The sequence below is a fragment of the Puma concolor genome, chromosome D2 (genome assembly GCF_028749965.1).
Source record: "Puma concolor isolate L17-30 chromosome D2, mPumCon1.1.hap2, whole genome shotgun sequence".
NCBI lineage: Eukaryota > Metazoa > Chordata > Mammalia > Carnivora > Felidae > Puma > Puma concolor.
Window position 1 is genome coordinate 40,241,377 of NC_141677.1, and position 19,765 is coordinate 40,261,141.

The 19,765-nt window shown below is 48.9% G+C and overlaps 1 protein-coding gene across 1 annotated transcript in view; it reads right to left on the reverse strand.

Moving 5' to 3' along the window:
- Nucleotides 1–14,286: 14,286 nt before the first annotated feature.
- Nucleotides 14,287–19,765, reverse strand: part of ZCCHC24 (zinc finger CCHC-type containing 24) — a 63,620-nt gene continuing 58,141 nt past the window's right edge. The window contains exon 4 of the mRNA XM_086680117.1: nucleotides 14,287–18,562. Coding sequence (XP_086536243.1) covers nucleotides 18,449–18,562 — 114 coding nt within the window. The 3' untranslated portion in view covers nucleotides 14,287–18,448. The remainder of the gene's footprint in view (nucleotides 18,563–19,765) is intronic.

Consider the following 19,765-nt stretch of genomic DNA (forward strand, 5'->3'; position numbering starts at 1 on the left):
GCCAAGTGAAATTAGCCAGTCAGAGAGAGACTAATATCATATGACTTCACTCATATGAGGAATTTAAGAGACAAAACAGATGAACATAAGGGAAGGGAAGCAAAAATAATATAAAAACAAGGAGGGGGACAAAATGGAAGAGTCTCTTAAATACAGAGAACAAACTGAGGGTTGCTGGAGGGGTTGTGGGTGGGGGGATGGGCTAAATGAGTAAGGGGCATTAGGGAGGACACTTGTTGGGATGAGCACTGGGTGTTATACATAGGGGATGAATCACTGGAATCTACTCCTGAAATCATCATAGCACTATATGCTAACTAACTTGGATGTAAATTAAAAAATTAATTAATTAAAAAATAGTCCAGCTGCTTTAGAACACAGTCTGGCAGTTCCTCAGATGGCCACACACACGAGTTAACGTATGACCCAGCAATTCCATTCCTTGGTATGTACCCAAGAGAAATGAATGTCTACACAACTTTTATGCAAATGCGTAGAGTAGCATTACTGATAACAGTCCAAAGGTGGAAAGAACCCAATTGTTCATCAGTGAGCAAATGGATAAAAAGTGGTATATCCACACAGTGGAATATTATTTGGCTATAAAAAAAGGGATGAAGTGCTGATACATGCTACGACCTGAGTGAACCTTGGAAATATTCTACTCCGTGAGAGAAGCCAGTCACAAAACACCACAAACCGTGTGATTTCATTCGTACGAAATGTCCAGAACAGGAAAATCTATAGATACAGAAAGAGATTAGTGTTTGCGTAAGCTGAAGGGGTAGGTGAGGGCATGGGGGGGTAAGTGGGCAATAGGTAAAGTGTATGAGGTTTCTTAATGGGATGATGGAAATCTTCTAAAATGAACTGTTCTGGTGGCTGCATATATCTGTGCATATACTAAAAACCATTGACTTGTACCCTTTAAATGGATGGATTGTAGGACGTGTGAACCATAGCTCAATAAATATGCTTAAAAAGTATGGTGCTTGCTTTGACAGCACATATAATATGCTTAAAAATATGTATTAGCAAAGTCTCACAGTTCTTTGGGTGTAAAATCTGTTTTCTCCGGAGTCCTCTTGTTCCTCTGGAAAATGCTGAGATTTGACCTAGTTATGGGAGAGGTGGTGGTGAGTCTTGGGCACTGCCTTTCAAAGCATCTGCCCCAGTGAAGTTCTCACAGTGTCCGAGCAAAGAAGCCTGTTCCTCTCTGACACAGAAGGGCAAGGTACTTCCACTGGCAAGGGAAGGATGGAATGACATGAGGGTTCAAGTTGTTAGTTTTATTTGGATCCAACCAGATGTCCCTGTTACACATGTCAGGATCCCATTCTTTCCCTTTCACATGAAAAGCTTAGTGAGACTATGAATTTAAATGATGTAATTCGGCAATCTACACAATTAAATTTTTGTTTGATTTTAAGGGATTATAATCCAGTGTCTGTAAGAAATGAGGGAATCTTTTTAGGGTGGTCATGGAAGCTTTCTGGTTCTTGACCAGAACTTAAGCTGAGAATTTGGCATTTTCTTTTGGTAAACCATCAAGCATGCTCCAAAGAATTCATCCCACATCCCAACAGTCAAGTGGGGCAGCCACCTGGCCTCCCAAGGCACAGGCTTCTCTTGTTACTTAATCACAGGAGATAACGTGATTAATTGTGATGTCACTGCATGCCACGCATTACCAGCATCCCATTTCCCGTTGGCATGCAGGTAGTTCAGCACTGCCTTCAACCCCAAGGGCACAGCCAAACAAATCTCTAAATCCCATTTTTGTGGGGTTATCTCTTAGGACCGCTGCCATGTTAATTCTATACTGGTCAGGGTCCAAACAGGATACAGAAACAACACACTAATTCTAACAGGAAAAGCTGAATATAAAATTTACATACTGACACAAAAATAGACACATAGATCAATGCATCAGAGAGTCCAGAAATAGACCCACACTTTTATGGTCAATTAATCTATGACAAAGGAAGCAAGAATATCCAACCGGGAAAAGACAGTCTTTTTAATAAATGGTTCTGGGAAAACTGGATAGCTACGTGCAAAGGAATGAAGCTGGACCACTTTCTTACACCATACACAAAAGTAAAATGAATTAAAGACCTAAATGTGAGACCTGAAACCATAACACTTCTAGAAGAATACATAGGTGGTACTTTCTTTGACATTAGCCATAGAAACAGTTTTCTAGATGTCTCCCGAGGCAAGGGAAACAAAGCAAAATTAAACTATTGGGGCTACACCTAAATAAAATACTTTTGCACAGCAAAGGAAACCGTCAACAAAACAAAAGGCAGCCTACTGAACGGGAGAAGATATTTGCAAATGACATATCCAATAAGGGGTTAGTTTCCAAAATATATAAAGAACTTATACAACTCAACACCTAAAAACATAATCCAATTTAAAAATGGGGACAGGATCTAAATAGACATTTTTCCAAAGAAGACATACAGATAATCAACAGACACATGAAAAGATGCTCAACATCACTAATCATCAGAGAAATGCAAATCAAAACCACAATGAGATATCATCTCACACCTGTCAGAATGGCTAAAATCAAAAACATGAGACACAACAAGTGTTGACAAGGGTGTGGAGAAAGGGGACTTTCTTGCACTGTCGGTGGAAATGCAAACTGGTACAACCACTGTGGAAGGCAGTATGGAGCTTCCTTAAAAAAATTAAAAATGGAATTATCGTATGATCCAATAATTCCACTACTGGGTATTTATCCAAAGAAAATGAAAACAGTCTTTTGAAAATATGCACCCCATGTGTATTGCAGCATTATTTACAATAGCCAAGATATGGAAACAGCCCCAGTGTCCATTGCTAGATGAAGGGATAAAGAAGATGTGGTGTGTGTGTGTGTGTGTGTGTGTGTGTACTATATATATTATATATATAATAACATACTACTCAGTCATAAAAAAGAATGAGCTTCTTCCATTTGCAACAACATGGATGTTCCTAGGGGGTATAATGCTAAGTGAAACTAGTCAAAGAAAGACAAATACCAGAAGTTTTCACTCACATGTGGAATTTAAGAAACGAAACAAAAAAGACAAAAAAAAACCCAGACTTTTAAAAACAGAGGGTGGACAATGAGTGAAACAGATAAAGGGGATTAAGAGTGCACTTATTGGATGAGCACTGAGAAATGTATAGAATTATTGAATCACTATATTTTACACCTGAAGCCAATATAACACTATATGTTAATTATAATTGAATTTAAAAAATTATTAACCATAACATGAGTACGCCTGCTAAGGGGGAAAGAGAACTCTGAAGAATAAAGTGTCTCTCCAAGTGCCTTCTGCTGATAAAGTTTTATATAATCCCAGATGGCAAGGGAGAACTGTTAGAGTGTCACAAACAGGGCAAGGAAGAGGGGTTTTAGAGCTAAGAGATGATGGATCAAATGTGGTGCATTGAGCATTGCTTTCTTATCCAGTCTGACAATCTCTGCCATCCAAGTAAATGTTTAAATCACTTATATTTAATGTAACTATCAATACCATTAGATTTAAATTGACCTTTGTGCTATTTATTTTCTCTTTGTCCCATCGGCTTTTTGTCCCATTCTCATCTTCTTTTGGATTGAGCTCTTCTCCATTTCATCTCCATTATTGATTTATTAGACTTCATTCTTCCTGTTATATTTTTAGTGGTTTCTCTAGAGTTTATAGTACATAGTTTAATTTACCACAGATTACCTGCAAATATATTGTACCACTTTACGTATAGCGTAAGAATTGCTGGATCAGATAGTAACTTAATGTTTACTGTTTTGAGGAACTGCCAAACTGTTTTTCAAAGTGGCTACAAAATTGTACATCCTTACCAGCAGTGTATGAGGGTTTCAGTTTCTCCACAGCCTCACCACACTTCGTTATCTACCTTTTCGATTCTCACCATCTTAGTAAGTGTAAAATAGTATCTCATTTCAGTTTTGATTTGACATGATGTCGAACATCCTCTCATGTGTTTGTCAGCCATTTGTATGCCTTCTTTGAAGAAATGCCTACTCAGACCCTTTGTTTTTAAATTGGATTGTCTTTTTATTGTTGAGTTGCAAGAGCTCTTTATATATTCTAGACACAGGTCCCTTATCAGATATGTGATTTGCAGAGATATTTTTACTGGGTTAAAATTCTAGGTTGGCAGTTTCTCCTTTAAGTAATTTAAAGATATCCCACTATCTTCTGGCCTGAATTTTTTTTTTTTTCTTATGAGAAGTGTGCTACCATTTTAATCTTTGTTCTTCTGTATATAATGTGCCCTTTTCCCTCTATCTTCTTTCAGAATTTTCTCCCTATCCTGATTTTAAGCAATTGGATTATGATACAATATAAGATTTCCTTTATGTATTTCTTGTGTTGGGTTTATTGACCTTCTCGGGTTTATAGACTTCATCAATTTTGGGAAATGCTCATTAACTATTTCTTTGAACATCTTTCTCTTTTTCCTCTCCTTTGGGGATTCTTAACTTGCACATTCACCTGACAGGAGTTGCCCCACAGTTCATTGACGCCCTATTCTTTTGTTTTCTTCAGTCTTTTTATATTGGTGCCTTTCATTTTGTATAGTTTCCACAACTATGTCTTCAAGTTCACCAGTCCTTTCTCCTTTTCATTTGCTGTTAATCCCATTCAGTGTACTTTTCATATCAGAGATATTTTTCCATCAGTAGAAGTTTGATTGAGGTATTAAAAAATGTTGTTTCCATGTTTCTTTTTAACCTAGTCATGCTTTCTTCTACTTTCTTGAAAATACAGAATATAGTTACAGTAACTTTTTTAATGTCCTTGTCTACTTAGGCCGTCAACTGGGTGATTTTTTCCCCTCCTCCTTGTGGATCACATATTTCTGCATCTTTATAAGCCTAACTTTTAATGGATGACAGATATTTTACCTTATAAGTGTTGGATATTGTTGTGTCATGTACATATTCCTCAGCTTTGTGGTAGAATGCAAATAAGTTCTTTGGAGATAGTTTTATTCCTTTGAGGCTTGCTTTTGAGCTTGTTGGAGCTTTGAGGCTTGCTTTAGAGACCCGCACATCCCTTAGTGAAGGACTAATTTTGTCCCACTACCGAGGTCCTATCGTTCTAAGAATTCTGCCCTATTTATTACGAAGTTTCCCAATCTAGCTGGTGGGAACTCGAATTATTTCTGTCCCCCTGTGCACTTTGGGGATTTAGCTCTGCCTGTTCCTTTTGTCGGCTTTAGGTAATTTCCTCACATATATGTGCTTATCCCTGCATGCTCAGCTAACTAGTGCAGGAACCCTCTGCACATGTCTGGGGCTCTCTCTTAACATCTTCCTCCTCTCCATGCCATTTTCCATTCTCAGTGAAGCTGTCTTCTTTCCTGTGCTCCAATCCGAAAATTCTGCATAGCCTTTGCCCCCTAAGTTCCCCAGTCTGTCTCCTCCAGTAAGGGGGCTCGCTGGGCCGTGTGGCTTCCCCTGCCCCTCCCGGTGACCTAGAAGGTCTGTTGCCAGGTCTCACTTCATTTGCCCATGTTTCCTCTTCTCAGGAGCCCTTGTTCTGTGCTGCCTTTGTCCGACAGCTGGAAACCATTGTGTTACATATTTCGTCTGTTGATTTATTTGTTTAAAGGGAGAGAGTGACTCCAGTCTGTTTCACCCCAGAAGCTGAAACCTTCTGTACTGTTTGAGCTGTTTGCAAGGAGAATATATTGACTTTGTATTTGGGTGATATACAGGTCAGCTCAGGGAGGCGGAAACAGCTACAGATGCCCACGTTCCCCTCTGAGAGAAAGCAGCCAGCCCAGCTGCCCTCAGTGAGCTGTGGGAGAGGAACATGGATCAGACCTCAGCACTTCCTCAGTCAGCCTCGCCCATTACAGGTGTCTCCACAGCTGTCCAAGTTCCCACTGGGTCCCGGGCCTCCTCCCCTCACCAGCCCCAAAACTGTATGGATGATCCCAGTGCAGCCTCCGGGGTCACAGCTCAGAGGAATCATCAGAGTGAAGGATTCTAGATGGAGCCTGATGCCCTAACAGTGTAGGTGGGGGAACGGGCCTGGAGGGGCATGGCAATGAGATCAGTGACGGTGGCCTGAGACCTGTCAGGTCAGACTCTGGCTCTCCTGACCCCAGAGCTTCCTACTGCACAAAACAGAAAGGTGATTAATAAAAAAGATTGGCCAGTCAACATGTTACATCACATTAATAAAGGAAGGGATGACAACCATAGGATCATTTCCATAGATGCAGAAAAAGCATTTGACAAAGTACAATATCCATTCATGATAAAAACCTTCAACAAAGTAGATTTGCAGGGAACATACCTCGACATAATAAAAGCCATGTATGAAAAACCCACAGTAACCATCATCCTTAATGGGGGAAAACTGTTTCCTTTATGGTCGGGAACAAGACAAGGCCGTCCACTCTCACCACTTTTATTCAACATGGTATAGAAGTCCTAGCCACAGCTATCAGACAATAGAAATAAAAGACATCCAAATCGTCAAGGAAGAGGTCAAACTTTCACTATTTGCAGATGACGTGATACTCTATATAAAAAACCCAAAAGACTCCACTCAAAAACCGCTAGAACTGATAAATGAATTCAGTAAAAACACAGGGTACAAAATCAATGTACAGAAACCTGCTGAATTTCTATGCACCAACAATGAAGCAACAAAAGAAATTGAGGAAGCAACCCCATTTATAATTACACCCAAAACAATAAGATACCTAGGAATAAACCTAACCAAAGAAGTGAAAGACTTGTACTCTGAAAACAATAAAACACTGAAGAAATTGAAGATAACACAAAGAAATGGAAAGACACCCCATGCTCATGGATAGGAAGAACAAACGTTGTTAAAATGTCTATACTACCCAAAGCAATCTAGACATTTAATGCAGTCTCTATCAAACTAGCAAGAGCATTGTTCACGGAGCTAGAAGAAACAATCACAAAATTTGTATGGAACCACAAAAGACCTCAAATAGCCAAAGCATCTTGAAAAAAACAAAGGTCAAGGCACCACAATTCTGGACTTCAATTTACATTACAAAGCTGTAGTAATCAAAACAGTATGGTACTGGTACAAAAATAGACACATAGGTCAATGGAACAGAATAGAAAACCCAGAAATGAACCCACAATTACATGGTCCATTAATCTTCGACAAAGCAGGAAAGAATATCTAATGGGAAAAAAGTCTCTTCGACAAATAGTGTTGGGAAAACTGGACCACTGTCTCATACCATACACAAAAAATAAACTCAAAATGGATTAAATATCTAAATGTGAGACCTTAAACCATAAAAATCCTACAAGAGAGCACAGGCAGTAACTTCTTTGACATTGGCTGTAGCAACTTCTTTCTAGATATGTCTCCTTCGGCAAGGGAAACAAAATCAAAGTTAATCTATTGAGACTACATCAAAATAAAAGGCTTCTGCACAGCAAAGGAAACAATCAACAAAATTAAAAGGCAGCCTATGGAATGGAGGAAGATATTTGCAAATGACATATCTGATAAAGGGTTAGTATCCAAAATATATGAAGAACTTAACAACTCAACACTGAAAAACCAAATGATCCCACTTAAAAATGGGGAGAGGATCTAAACTGACATTTATCCAAAGAAGACATACAGATGGTCAACAGACACATGAAAAGATGCTCAACATCACTCGTCATCAGGGAAATACAAATGAGATCTCACCTTACACCTGTCAGAATGGCTACAATGAAAAACACAAGAAACTACAGGTGTTGGCGAGGATGCAGAGAAAGGGGAACACTTTTGCAGTGTTGGTGGGAATGCAAACTGGTGCAGTCACTGTGGAAAACATTATGGAGGATCCTCAAAAGTTAAAAATAGAACTACCCTGGGTGGCACCTGGGTGGCTCAGTTGGTTGAGCGTCTGACTTCGGCTCGGGTCATAATCTCACAGTTTTGAGTTCAAGCCCAATGTTGGGCTCTGTGCTGCCAGCTCAGAGCCTGGAGCCTGCTTTGGATTCTGTGTCTCTGTCGCTCTCCGCCCCTCCCTCACTCACGCTCTGTCTCTCTCTCTCAAAAATAAACATTAAACAAATTTTTTTGAATGGAACTACCCTACAATCCAGCAATCACACTACTAGGTATTTACACAAAGATTACAAAAATAATAATTCTAAGGGATATATGCAGCCCAATGCCTATGGCAGCATTATTCACAATACCCAAATTAGTGGAAGAGTCCAAGTGCCCATTGATTGAGGAATGGAAAAGAAGATGTATATATATATATGCAGTGGAATAAAAAAGAATGAAACCTTGCCATTGGCAAGGACATGGATGGAGCGAGAGAGTATTACGCTAAGCAAAATAAGTCGGTCTGAGAAAAACAAATAATACCGTATGATTTCATTCATTGTGGAATTTAAGAAAGTAAACAAATGAGCAAAGTGGAAAAAAAAAAAGAGGCAAACCAAGAAACAGATTATACAGAACAAACTGATGGTTATAAGAGGCAAGGTGGGGGGGGATGAGTGAAATAGGCGATGGGGATTAAGGAGCGCACTTGTGATGAGCACTGGGTGACGTGTGGAAGTGCTGAATCGCTATATTGTACACCTGAAACTAACATTACATTGTGTGTTAATTCACTGGCATTCAAATAAGAACTTTTTAAAAAGGAAAAAAAAGGTGAACTTTTAAAAACAAGAATGCTTCACGTCCTTCTATAAGGAATTGACAAATACATTACTCACCGAACTCGTACAATCGGCTGTTCGACAAATGAGGCAGATCTCTATGCTACAGGGAAAGACGATGGTACAGACAAAGCTGGCTGCAGAACAGCATGCCAAATATAACCCAGTTAACGTGTGTGTGTATGTGTACGTTACACACACAGAGGTTCACGCAAGCAAAAAGGCTGCGGAATGTTACGGGCACACCCCCGACAGTAGTGATCCCTGGGGGAAGTTGGACCACTGGGTAGTTTCACATCCTACTTTCCGTTGCACTCACTTCATATTGTGCATGCATTATTTTTATAATCAAAGGGGGCAAACTCAGATATTATTACTTGACAATATTGCTCATAGGTGCGTAGGTGATGAGGCCTGCAGCCCTGTGCAGCTGAGGTCAGGACTTAACCTGGAATTGGGGAGGGAAAAAAAAATTCCCCAGCAGGAAGTTGCCGTCCTCAGACATAGCCACCAGAGGGCAGCAGGGGACCGGCCGATTGCTGCAAAAGGACTGCAGGGTGGGGGTGTTTGTGAACCGGCAAGGATGTCAGGGGAGAGAGAGCCTGGCCACAGGGTTTGAAGCAGCCTCCACTGTGGGGTGGGGCTGGGGTCAGATTACAAGGGAGAAGGGGGCAAGTTACACGGTAGGCACAGGTCTCTTGCCTCAGCACAAGGGGGAAACTGAGGCAGAAGCCCCGCCAGAACTGAACTAACAAGATGTGGGTGCCTGGCCTACGGCCCGAGGAACCGACAAATCCAAGTCCCTTCCCAGAAGCAAGGCATAGGCTCCTCACCTGCCACCTGGTCAGGCAGGTGAAGGTTTCAGAACGCAGAGCTCAAGGGGCTGACAGGTAGGAGGCAAAAGGGAATCATGGCTAGGTGAGTGGGGGGGGGGGGGTGCTTCAGAGGCAGCACAGACCTGGGGGACTTTCACCACCTCTGTGGGCACTAAAGTAGCTAACCGTTCTTGAGCATGCTCTAGAAGTCAAGCACTTGGCTTCCTGATGTCTTTTCGTCGTTAACGGTGGCCCTCAGATCGGCGGCCATCATTCCCATCTTAGGAGGGGAGGAGACCAGGGCTCAGAGGGGGAGGCCACTTGCTTAGGATGACAACTGACAAGCAGTGAGGCTGCAGTCCAGTGGCCCGTCCGTCTGACCCAGCACCTCTGCCACGATGAAGGTGGGCAGCCAGAGATGGAAGTCGAGGCAGGTGCCACGGTCCCAGACTTGGACCCCAGATTGCCCCATAGGCTGCAGGAGCTGTGTGTGGAGGGGCCGTGGAGGCTGACCCGACCGCAAGGAGTGGCCAGAGGTGGGAATGGTGGCACGAGGAGAAGGCGGGCGGTAGAGGGGAATGCTGCTCGGCCCCCAGCTTGGGTTACGTGGGGACGGGACAAAGTGCCCTTCCTGGCCCAAGAGGCAGGAGGCAGGAAGATGACACGGCCAAGATGACACGGCCCTGGGGTCAGATGTCTCTGGGAGGGGTCTAGGGAGGGGCTCTACTCGTGCCAGATGATCTCGGACGAGTCACTCGACCTCCCTGGGCCTCAGCCTGACCGTCTGTCAAATGGTCCTCATGCTAGGCCCACCTCACAGGGCCGCTGCAAGGATCAGAAATGATGGTGCATGTACATCACATAGTACAGTGGCGGGCACACCAGAGGGCTCGATGGACTGTCGGCTGGATCTTACTCATTTATTCCACAGTTGGCCCTGCCAGGTGCCAGGCCGCCCTGGCACTGGAGATGCATAGAGAAAACCCTGGCTGCCCGTCCAGAGGACCGTGGAGGGCACTGGGTGCGTGGGGGCCACCCCCACCCCCACCCGCACATACACTTTGCCTTGGCCTGGCTCCCCGCGGAGCTCATCCCCAGCCCAGGGGTGGAGAAGGCGGTCCATCAGACCCCGGGCTCCCGCCTCCTCACACGAGCCACCCTCTGGATTATTTGAAAATAAAACGCAGGCGCCGTCTCACTTGGCCCGTAAATCGTCCAGCAGCTAATAGATGAGGACGTGGTTTTCACACCCGCAAGGCCGTCGTCACGCCTCACAAAACATGGCCTCTGTCAACCGTTTGCGATACGAGGACACACTTCCGCTCACCGCGTCGGGCCGAGGGTTGGGACTTGGCTTCTCTCACCTTCTGCATGGTGAGGGACGCTCGGGGAAGGGGACGGGCAGATTCCCATGGAGCCCATCGCCCTTCTGGGCCGGGGCTTCTTCCTCCCTAAAAGTGATCCTTGGGGGAGAGGGTCAGGGAGAGGGGCCGCCCTGGGGGGCCCCCCGCTTGTAGTCACTGCAGCAGCACCGTCTGTCTGGAGAGTGTGACCCGGGGCTCCCCACTCCCACAGGACTCCCCAGGGGCCACAGCCACGCGTGTTGGTGGGTGGGTGTGAGTGCCTGTGTGTGAATGTGTGTGAATGCGTGTGTGTGGCGGGGCGAGGTGAGCACAGGGCCTCTAGCGGCTCTGGATAAAGTGGGTGTATTTAGAGGGGACTCTGTGCCTGAGGACAGACTGTTCCTGGCTCTGGACAGAGTTCTAGGGACAACCAGATGCCTGACTCTAGAGGCGGCTGCCTGCCCCCAGCAGATCGCAACCGCCCCCCCACCGCCTCGTCCCAGCTGCTCCTGACCCTTCTCTCTCTCCCAAAGGCTGTGGGGGAGCCCGGCCCAGGCAGCGCTGGCCAGGGAGCAGCTTGGGCCGGTATTTGGATGCCTGACCCTGGGTTTCCCAGGCCAAGGAGAGAGAGCAGGCTGGGGCCTGACTCCCCGCTCATCGTGGGACCCAGCCCCAGCTCCAGCCGCTGGGAACTCCACTGGGAGTGTCTCGTCAGAATCAGAAATAGCACAGGGTGGAGGTCAGAGTGCTCGGCAGAGGACCCCACTTGTCAGTCTTGGGCGCCACAGCGCTCCCTGGGCCTCCGTTTCTCCACCTGCCATGTTGGCAATATTGTTCCCTGTCCTGGCTCCTGCTACGACTGTTAGGAGCACACATGGGGCCACAGAGCCAGGGAAGACACGGGCCTGTGGCCGGCCGGTTGCCTGGCCCAGCCTCCAAGCGTGGGGGCCCAGCGGGAAGAGAAGGGCCATCACAGAGCGTGTCCACTGCGGCCTGCAAGCATGTCTTGATTGCCCCGACACACAGGGACGCGGCGGCCCCACATCACACATTCCGGGAAGACAGTGGTTCTAGGAGCCTTGTCTAGGTCACACGGGGGCCCAAGGGTTCCCGGTGGTGCTGGAGCTGAGATGGGAAGGGGTAGGGTGGTTGAGCGCGCCTGGTCTCCCTACCCTGTGTGTGGAGCAGGCACCCGAGGGGGCTCCGTGCACCAAGGCCTGGGGGCAGGGTGCTGCCTTGGGCTCAGCCCCAGTTCTGCCTCCACAACCTTGCCCTGGGAGCGAGGACTCGGGGTTCGAACCCTGGCACCACCACGTGCCCGCTGGGTGGCCTCGGGCAAGCCTTCCTTCTGGGGGCCTCAACTTCGCCCAGACAGAAATGTGGGGGGTGTGGGCGTGGGGGGCGGGGGGGGGGGCAGGGGCAGGCCCAGAGCTGGGCCGTCCTCTCCTGTCCCCTGAGGTGGACTCTGCTCTCCCCGGGCCCTTGCGGCCAGCTGCCTCTGGACATGGACATTAAGTCTAACCGGAAATCCTTCCTGTCCAGGGGAATTACTGGTTTCCACAGCTCCGGGAGATGTCGAAATGCAGGCTGTGTTTGCCTCGGGTTTGTTTTCTTTCCACGGAAAACAAAGCAAAACAAACACAGGGGCGCATGCACACTGACACACAGGGCAGATCCCCGAATGTTAACCTTGAAGCCTCAGCCCCAGCACACAGCGGGGGCCGAGTGTGGGAGGCTTGGTTCCCCCCTCTGACTTCCTGTGTCGTCTCTGACAAGGTGTTTCTGCCTGAGCCACAGACAATGGGAGCAAGAGATCCACGTCCCCAGGGACCCCCTTCCCCCCTCCCCCCCCCCCCAACGGTGGCAAGCCACACACTGGGCCTGGTGCTCACTGAGCCATCCTATCTGCATACTATCCCTGGGGGAGCTGGGGCTCAGAGAGGCAGAGGAACTTAGCTTCGCACAGCCGGGGGAGGCGGGGCTGCTGGGCACAGGGGCACTCTGACAGACCAGGACTCCAGTCCTCAGACCTGTATAGATCTGCAACGGGGAGGCCAGCACCCCTCTGTTGCTGCTGGCTGGGGGGAGGGGGGTGCCTGCTGCCGACAGGTGAGAACTCTCTCCTCCTCCTACCGTGTTGCGGTTGGGTCCCCTCTCCACTCACCTGCTTGGCTGTAGGGACACCCACCAGCCAGTTCAGGCTGACTCTGGCCCCGCCTGCCACTTCGCTCCCCCCGAGGGCGGCACCTGGGGGTGAGCATGCCCATAAGCAGCAAGAGGAGACTTGGTGGCTTCTGGGACTCACGGTGCACTCCAGATAACACAGGGGGAGCATTCCCTGCTTCTGGAGCCGGGGATCTCTGCTCCTGCCTGCTCCCCGCTCCTCCCCCACTGTGGTCCCCGATCCCAAGGACCCACACTTTTTCTCTGCTCTGTCCCAGAGGCTGCAGTCTGGAGGCAAAGGCTAGCCCACAGACACACGACTTGACCTATATACTATTTAAAATTTCAGTAAACTCGTTGCCAAAATTTAAAATTGGAAAATTTCACATAACAACCTGGGTTTCCAGCCCAAGTAGTTTATTCTCAGATGGCAGTAATTGGCTGGAGCTGTGGATGGAGTGCGGCGGGAGCGTCTGCCCACCAGCCTCCGCGCTGACATCACCACTGACCCCACAGGACCATGAGGGACCGTTGCTGGCATTTCTTGGCCTTGTACACTGGACTCATCTGGGGGCTTTAAAATCCTGAGGACACAGGCCAATTTCTCAAGCGTCTCTGGGGTGGGACTGTAGCTCCCATAGTGATTCTGGTGAATAGGGAAGGGCCCCCATGTGCAGGTGGCTTCTTAAGAGCCATGACTTCCCGTCCGTGGCTCTCAGCAAGAACCCCACCTTGTGACAGCCTGGCCTCATCCTGACCTTGTTCAGAAGAGAGACCCTCTGTTCCCTCTCCTGGGGACTTGCCAAGAGGCCCGGGACACTTCAGATTTCTCATGGTGTGATGCCCAGTGTGTGAGTCCCGAATTCTGGTCTTGGCAAGAAGCCCCAGTGTGGTCACGGCCGTGGGGCCTAGGGCTGCTGCCTCCAAGGGAGATTCACTCCTATATATGGTCACCCGGGAGTCCCACTGCTGAGCTAACGTGTGACCTAATGTGCTGACAATCTCGCCCAGTCTGGGGCCCAACTTGGGGAGGGCCCTCCCTCTGGAGAGAGCGTCTACTGTGGGGCAGAGGGGCTGGGAGAAGGCAGATCCACAGCATGGAGGCAGGGCAGGGACAAGATGACCCAGATTCGGGACAGCAGAAAGGCAGCTAGAAGACCCCCCCACACACCCACCCACTTGACTTCACACATCTGTGAAAACGTCCAGCTCCCCACTGATGCTCTGTGTCAACAACAAAACCCATGAGCCTCTCTCGCTTTTAAAAGTTCTTTTAATACAGCATGAAAAGGCTATATTGCTATAGGCAAGCTGTATACAGATTTTCCAGGAATAAGGCACACAACGGAATGCCATCCCGAGGGCAGCCCTTCAGAGAGGCCGGGAGCCTTCTCCACACACCCTCCGAGCTGGGCCCACGGGTTCTGTTTGTCTCTTTAGCTGGACACACACATATTAACAGATACAGACACGGACAGGGTCACCACACGGGAGTGGAGGAGGTCCAACGGCGAGGTTGGCAACAGACAGCGATGAGCCCTTCTGCCACCAGCCCCTGGGGGACGGCTCAGCCACCTCCCTGAAGGCCGGAACGCCTCCCAAACTTCAGGGTTAGTTGTTGCACTGGGCTACAATGTAGTGATGTTGGATTAAATATTCATTTAGAGTAGATTCAAGTCTATTAGATGTTGGAGGGCAGGTGTAAGGGCTCCGGCTGACAAATCCAAGTTCAAAGAGCATGGGGCCCAGAGGCGTGGCTCAGACGGCAAAACTCCAAAGAGGGGCGTCCAAAGAAGTCTGCCTCCTGCTTCGTCTTCCCTGCTGGGCCCTGCTGACCCGAGCCCTCCACCAGGCCAAGGAGGCCATCTTCGGCTCTGGCCAATCATGGAGGGGCCGGTTAGTGATAATATGCTGGCTCTGTAATACTGATACGCCCCTCTTCCCCTGGCCCACTCCCTGCCCCCCTACAAAGTTAATAACCATAATAACAAGATAATAATAAGAAGGTGCAAGAGAATGGATTACAATGCTGTGTTTGTTATCCTCAGCTGAAGAGGCTCAAAGGGGTCACTATTCCCTTTTCGGCTATGTTACCTAATAATAGCTTCCCTTAAAAAAAAGCAATACTTTCCAAAATACACATATGTATAAATACAGGACACGAACATATTAATAAGTCTAAGCACTTGGATAATATGCTTGGCTACTTAATACTGATATTTTCATCCAAGGAAAACAACACAGAATAACAACAATATGGCTTAAAGAATTGCAAAGATTTTTTTTCCTCATCAGAATTATGTACCAACTTCATATAATATTCTATGTAGACAATATTTCCTTCTTAATGTAGTTCAGTTGCATACTTTTTACAGATCAAAGCATAGTAAAAAAAAAAAAATCAAACCAAAAACAAAACGAAACAAAAAACCAACAACAGGAAAAAAGAGAAAAGTTATCACCATAAATATTTTCTTGCAGCTCAACCAGAAAGGTTTGCAAAATACTTCCAGAAATCTTCGTTTGATATTCTACTGCCCTCCTGAAATCTCCAAAAGTTTGAAAATGCCTCTCTTTTTGTTTTTTTTTTTTAATCTCAAAGATCAAGCAATTATATTTTTTCTTTTTTCTTTTCTTTTTTTTTTTTTTTTTTTAAAAAAGGCCCCTCAAATATATACAGACAAAAATCACTGTCGAGATTTTTCGGGAGAAGGTAACAAATTCAGTGTTGTGAGAAAAATTGGTAACCAGAAAAAATTTTAACATCTATGAATTTTCTTTTCAAAATACACACATAGTATTTTTCTTAAAAAAAAAAAAAGGAATCGTGTCAAGTATAACTCAAAATAAATACAAATTCACAAGTAGAGCTATCGAATACTTCATACGGGTTAAACACTGTTCTCTCTCAACTAGATCACTAGATCTACTAACTGCCTGCGATTGTCCCTTTTGAACGTACAAACCACACGCTTTCTTGTCTCCTGGGCTCCCAGGCCCTCTGAGCACTTCGTCCTCGCGGTACCCGGCCTCGACAACAGTGGCTTCTGCCGCCCATAGAGAGCTCCCCCGTTCAGCCAGAGCCGTGCAGGAGCAGGGGGTACACAAAGAGGCTGCTTTGGGGCAGGAGGGCCCGGCCCCCACGCCAGCCAGCTCTGCATAGAAGGCAGGGGCAATGACTGCCAGCTGGATGAGCCCACTGGAAAGGTCACTTTGGGGTGATATCCCATTTCCTACTGGCCCGTGGCAGGCCCGTGGACTCCAGCGGTCTGGAGCCTGGGTTCTTTTTAGGGTGTGGGCCTTCCCCACCACTGTGGGACAGTCGGCAGGCTCCGGGCGTCCCAGGGCCAGGGTCCCCCTCTGGGGCCAGGTCCCCGGAAGGGCTGGGTCCCGGTCCTCACAGCAGAGATGAGCTCACTGCCCACCACCGCGGACACTACCTTCAGCAGTGCTCTAGAATGACTGACAGCAACAGCTTCTCCCTGGGGACAGAGAGCCTTGGGCCAGGATGACTCCAGCCCACCTTGACATCATGGAGAAGACAGGAGACAGCTGGGAGGGATCCCTCAGTGGCATTCCCAGTGGAAGGGGAGGGTGTTCACAGTCGGTTCCTGGGCATTCTGCCCCTGTGGGCGGCAGGGAGGCGGCTACAGGGCTCGGGCTGGAACTAACACACTCTTCTTAAGTGCTCAGAGGGCATGGCCCCCTGATATCTACCCTGCAGCCCCCCTGGCTGCAAATACACTCACTCCGTCTCTTCAACGTGCTCCCTGGACCCCTGGTTAACACTTCACTGTAACTCCTCAGTCGTACACAGCATTTTCATTTGAAAACAAAAGGCGATTGGGCACCCGTTGGGTGACCTTGAGCCACGGTAAACACTGAATTTCAGGCCCATTTCATGGTCTGATTTTTTTTTTTTTTTTTTTTTTTTCCCACAGAGGCATGATGTTGGGGCAAAATCAAGTGACCCAGTCCTGACAGATGGCTCTCTCCCTCTCCCTGGGAGAAAGGAAGGATGATGGGACAACAAAATTAGGACTTCTCACGGGGGAGAGAAAAGAGAGGGGAGCGTGATCCCTCCCACCAGCCAGGACAGCGTTCTGACCAACGTGACTTGCCCAGAGGCCTCCCTGCTCCCTTGGGAGGTAGGAAATCATTGTCCCCATTTTATAAATGAGAAGTTCTGTAGCTTACATCGGGGTTGCCAAGTGTGACAGGGGATCCTTCTCCCTCATTTTTGCAGGGATGGGGGACCTCAGGCGGGGCGGGGGTGGCAGGGGGTGACGAGAAGACTGGCGCCCCTCAATTCTCACCTAAGTGACTGATGGGTGGCGGTGTGCAGTCTGGGACTTGGACGGCCTCTCCAAATGAGGCTCCATGTGAATCCCAGCACTGAAGCGGGCCTCTGCTCTCTGGAGTCACTCTGTCACTTAACTAGTGGGGAAACTGAGGGCCGGAGATGAGAAGTTCTTCCCAAGGCTACGTAGTGTGTCAGCAGCAGGGCCACAATTTGAACCCAGGTCTCCAGGACACCAGGCCTGCGTCTGTCCTGCCAGAGTGCCTTCCCCACTGGGCCCTTCAGCCTCGATCAGGGGGTGGCCCCTAGTGTTGGGGGGGAGGTGAAGGAAAAGGGTAGGGAATGGGCCTGACAAAATCCAAGCACAAAATCCAATCCCAAGTGGAAAACACGTGTGGTGGGGGGCAGGGGAGGCATTGTCTGATATGCCCCAGGTCACACCGTGGAACGCTGTCCAACATTCAGTGCCTCCCTGTCCCTGACCTCTGGGTCTAGGGTATGCAATGCTAATGATGTCAGAGGCAGTCGGGTTTGGGGCTCATGGTGGGCAGGGGGCAGAGATGCCCACTCCCCAGCAGCTGCTAGAACCGGTGTCAGCTAGCCAGGATTGCTGACACAAACAGGACAGAAAAGTAGGGCTCTCTGAGTGGCTTTGCACTCAGGGCAGACTGGAAGGTTCTGGGTAGAGAAGGAGGCCTGGGTAGTCCTGGGGAGACAGTCCCCTGCAGGCTTTGGGATTCACAGTAAATTTAGTGCACTTGTGGCCAATGCAAGGCTGCTCAGCCCAAAGGGAGTCTCAGAGGAAGGGACCCTGCAGGGGACACCCAGGGCTTTATGGGGTCCTGTGTACTGACCTCCGCTCACCCTTGCCCCTTCTGCACAGACCCCAGGCCCACCTGTAGAGAGTCCCAGAGACCCGGCTTTCTGTGGGGGCAGCTATGTCAGTAACACTGTTTGTCAACACACGCGAGACAAGAACCTAAGACGCCCCCTGCCTAGGCCGGTAAGGCTGCGAGGCCCCGCCCCCACGCACGCCGCCGCAAGGAGAGACACAGGGAGGGGGCGTGGTCTCTGGCTGGCAGGAAGGTGGCTGTGGGCGCAGCGGGCTGGCGGCGGCTCATTGCACTCGGCGGCAGTAGTAGCCCAGCACCTTGCACTTCTCACAGAGGTGCTGGGGGTGCTCCTTGCTCTGGTCGGACACGTCCAGGCCATCGGGCTTCTCCAGGGGTCTCTGCAGAGAGGAAGGAGGGAGTGGAGAGAAAGAAACACAAACAGAAGCAGGGAGAGTGAGACAGACGCAGCGAGGGACAGCACCAGACAGACAGACAGACAGACGGGGAGGGGGTGCCCAGAGAGCGAGCCTGTAGTCACAGAAGTTGTTTGCCTAGGCGCTTGGGCCCTTCCTGCCTCTGGCCTGTTGCAGGTGCGTGTCCTGGGCTGGGGCTGGGCAGTGGGAGGGGCTCCTGTACCCGAGCGACTAGTCTAGACACCACCGTGCGTGCCCTCCCCCAGGACTCTCTGAGCAAGCCCAGGACAGAGGTGGGACAGTGGGGCACAGACATCACCCAGGTGAGGAAACCGAGGCCCAGAGCAAGGAAGACCCAAGCCCAGTCTCCTGATTTCCAACACACCCAGTGCTCCTCGCCAGGCCGCTTGTCACTCCCATGCTTCGGGGTTAGGGTGGATGAGACCTCAGCTCCGTGAAGTTAGCAGCCGGTGCCCCTCATCCCAAGGCCTGGTACTGTCCGTTGAGTGGCCAAATGATCAGAACTTCACTATAGGATTTTAAGGAGCCTCAGTTGCCGCACCTGTAAAGTGGGCCATCGCTGCACCTGGTCTGTGGGGCCGTGGGAGGAATCAGATGTCTGGATGTTTGTACGCTAAGCAGCGTGAGGCACGTACGAGAATACATCTGTGACATAGGGAGCTTCCCGCTCCCTCTCACTCTCCTGTCCTGGTTCTCAAAAGCCAGGAAAGATTTGTTCCCCTGGAAATTTTACGGAGGCTATTAGGCACACCTCTTGAAGCAGATAGTTTCGTGGCTAGCAGGCGAAGCCTCAGCCCAGAGCCCCCTCCTGCAGAACAGTCCCCTGCATGGATCTGGGGGGACTCAAGGGAAGCCAGCTGGGACCCACACGCTGGGGACAGGGAGCAGGAACTGCAGGCTGGTGTGAGGCCAGGGAGCCTCGGTGCCAGTGACCGTGACCAGGGATGGCCCTGGAGGGAAGCTGAGGGTGAGCACTGCCTCCTGGGCAGACCACGAACCTCTCAAAAGTAGTGCACTGGCTTTACCCAATACCTGGCCCGAAGCTGACACTCGCAGCGGTCTGGGAAATGGAAGAGTCACGGGGGTCTAGGAGATGAACACGGGGACTGCGGATGGGCAGGGTTCTGATCCCAGGGTCATAAAACCCACCTCTGCACTTTCAAGCCT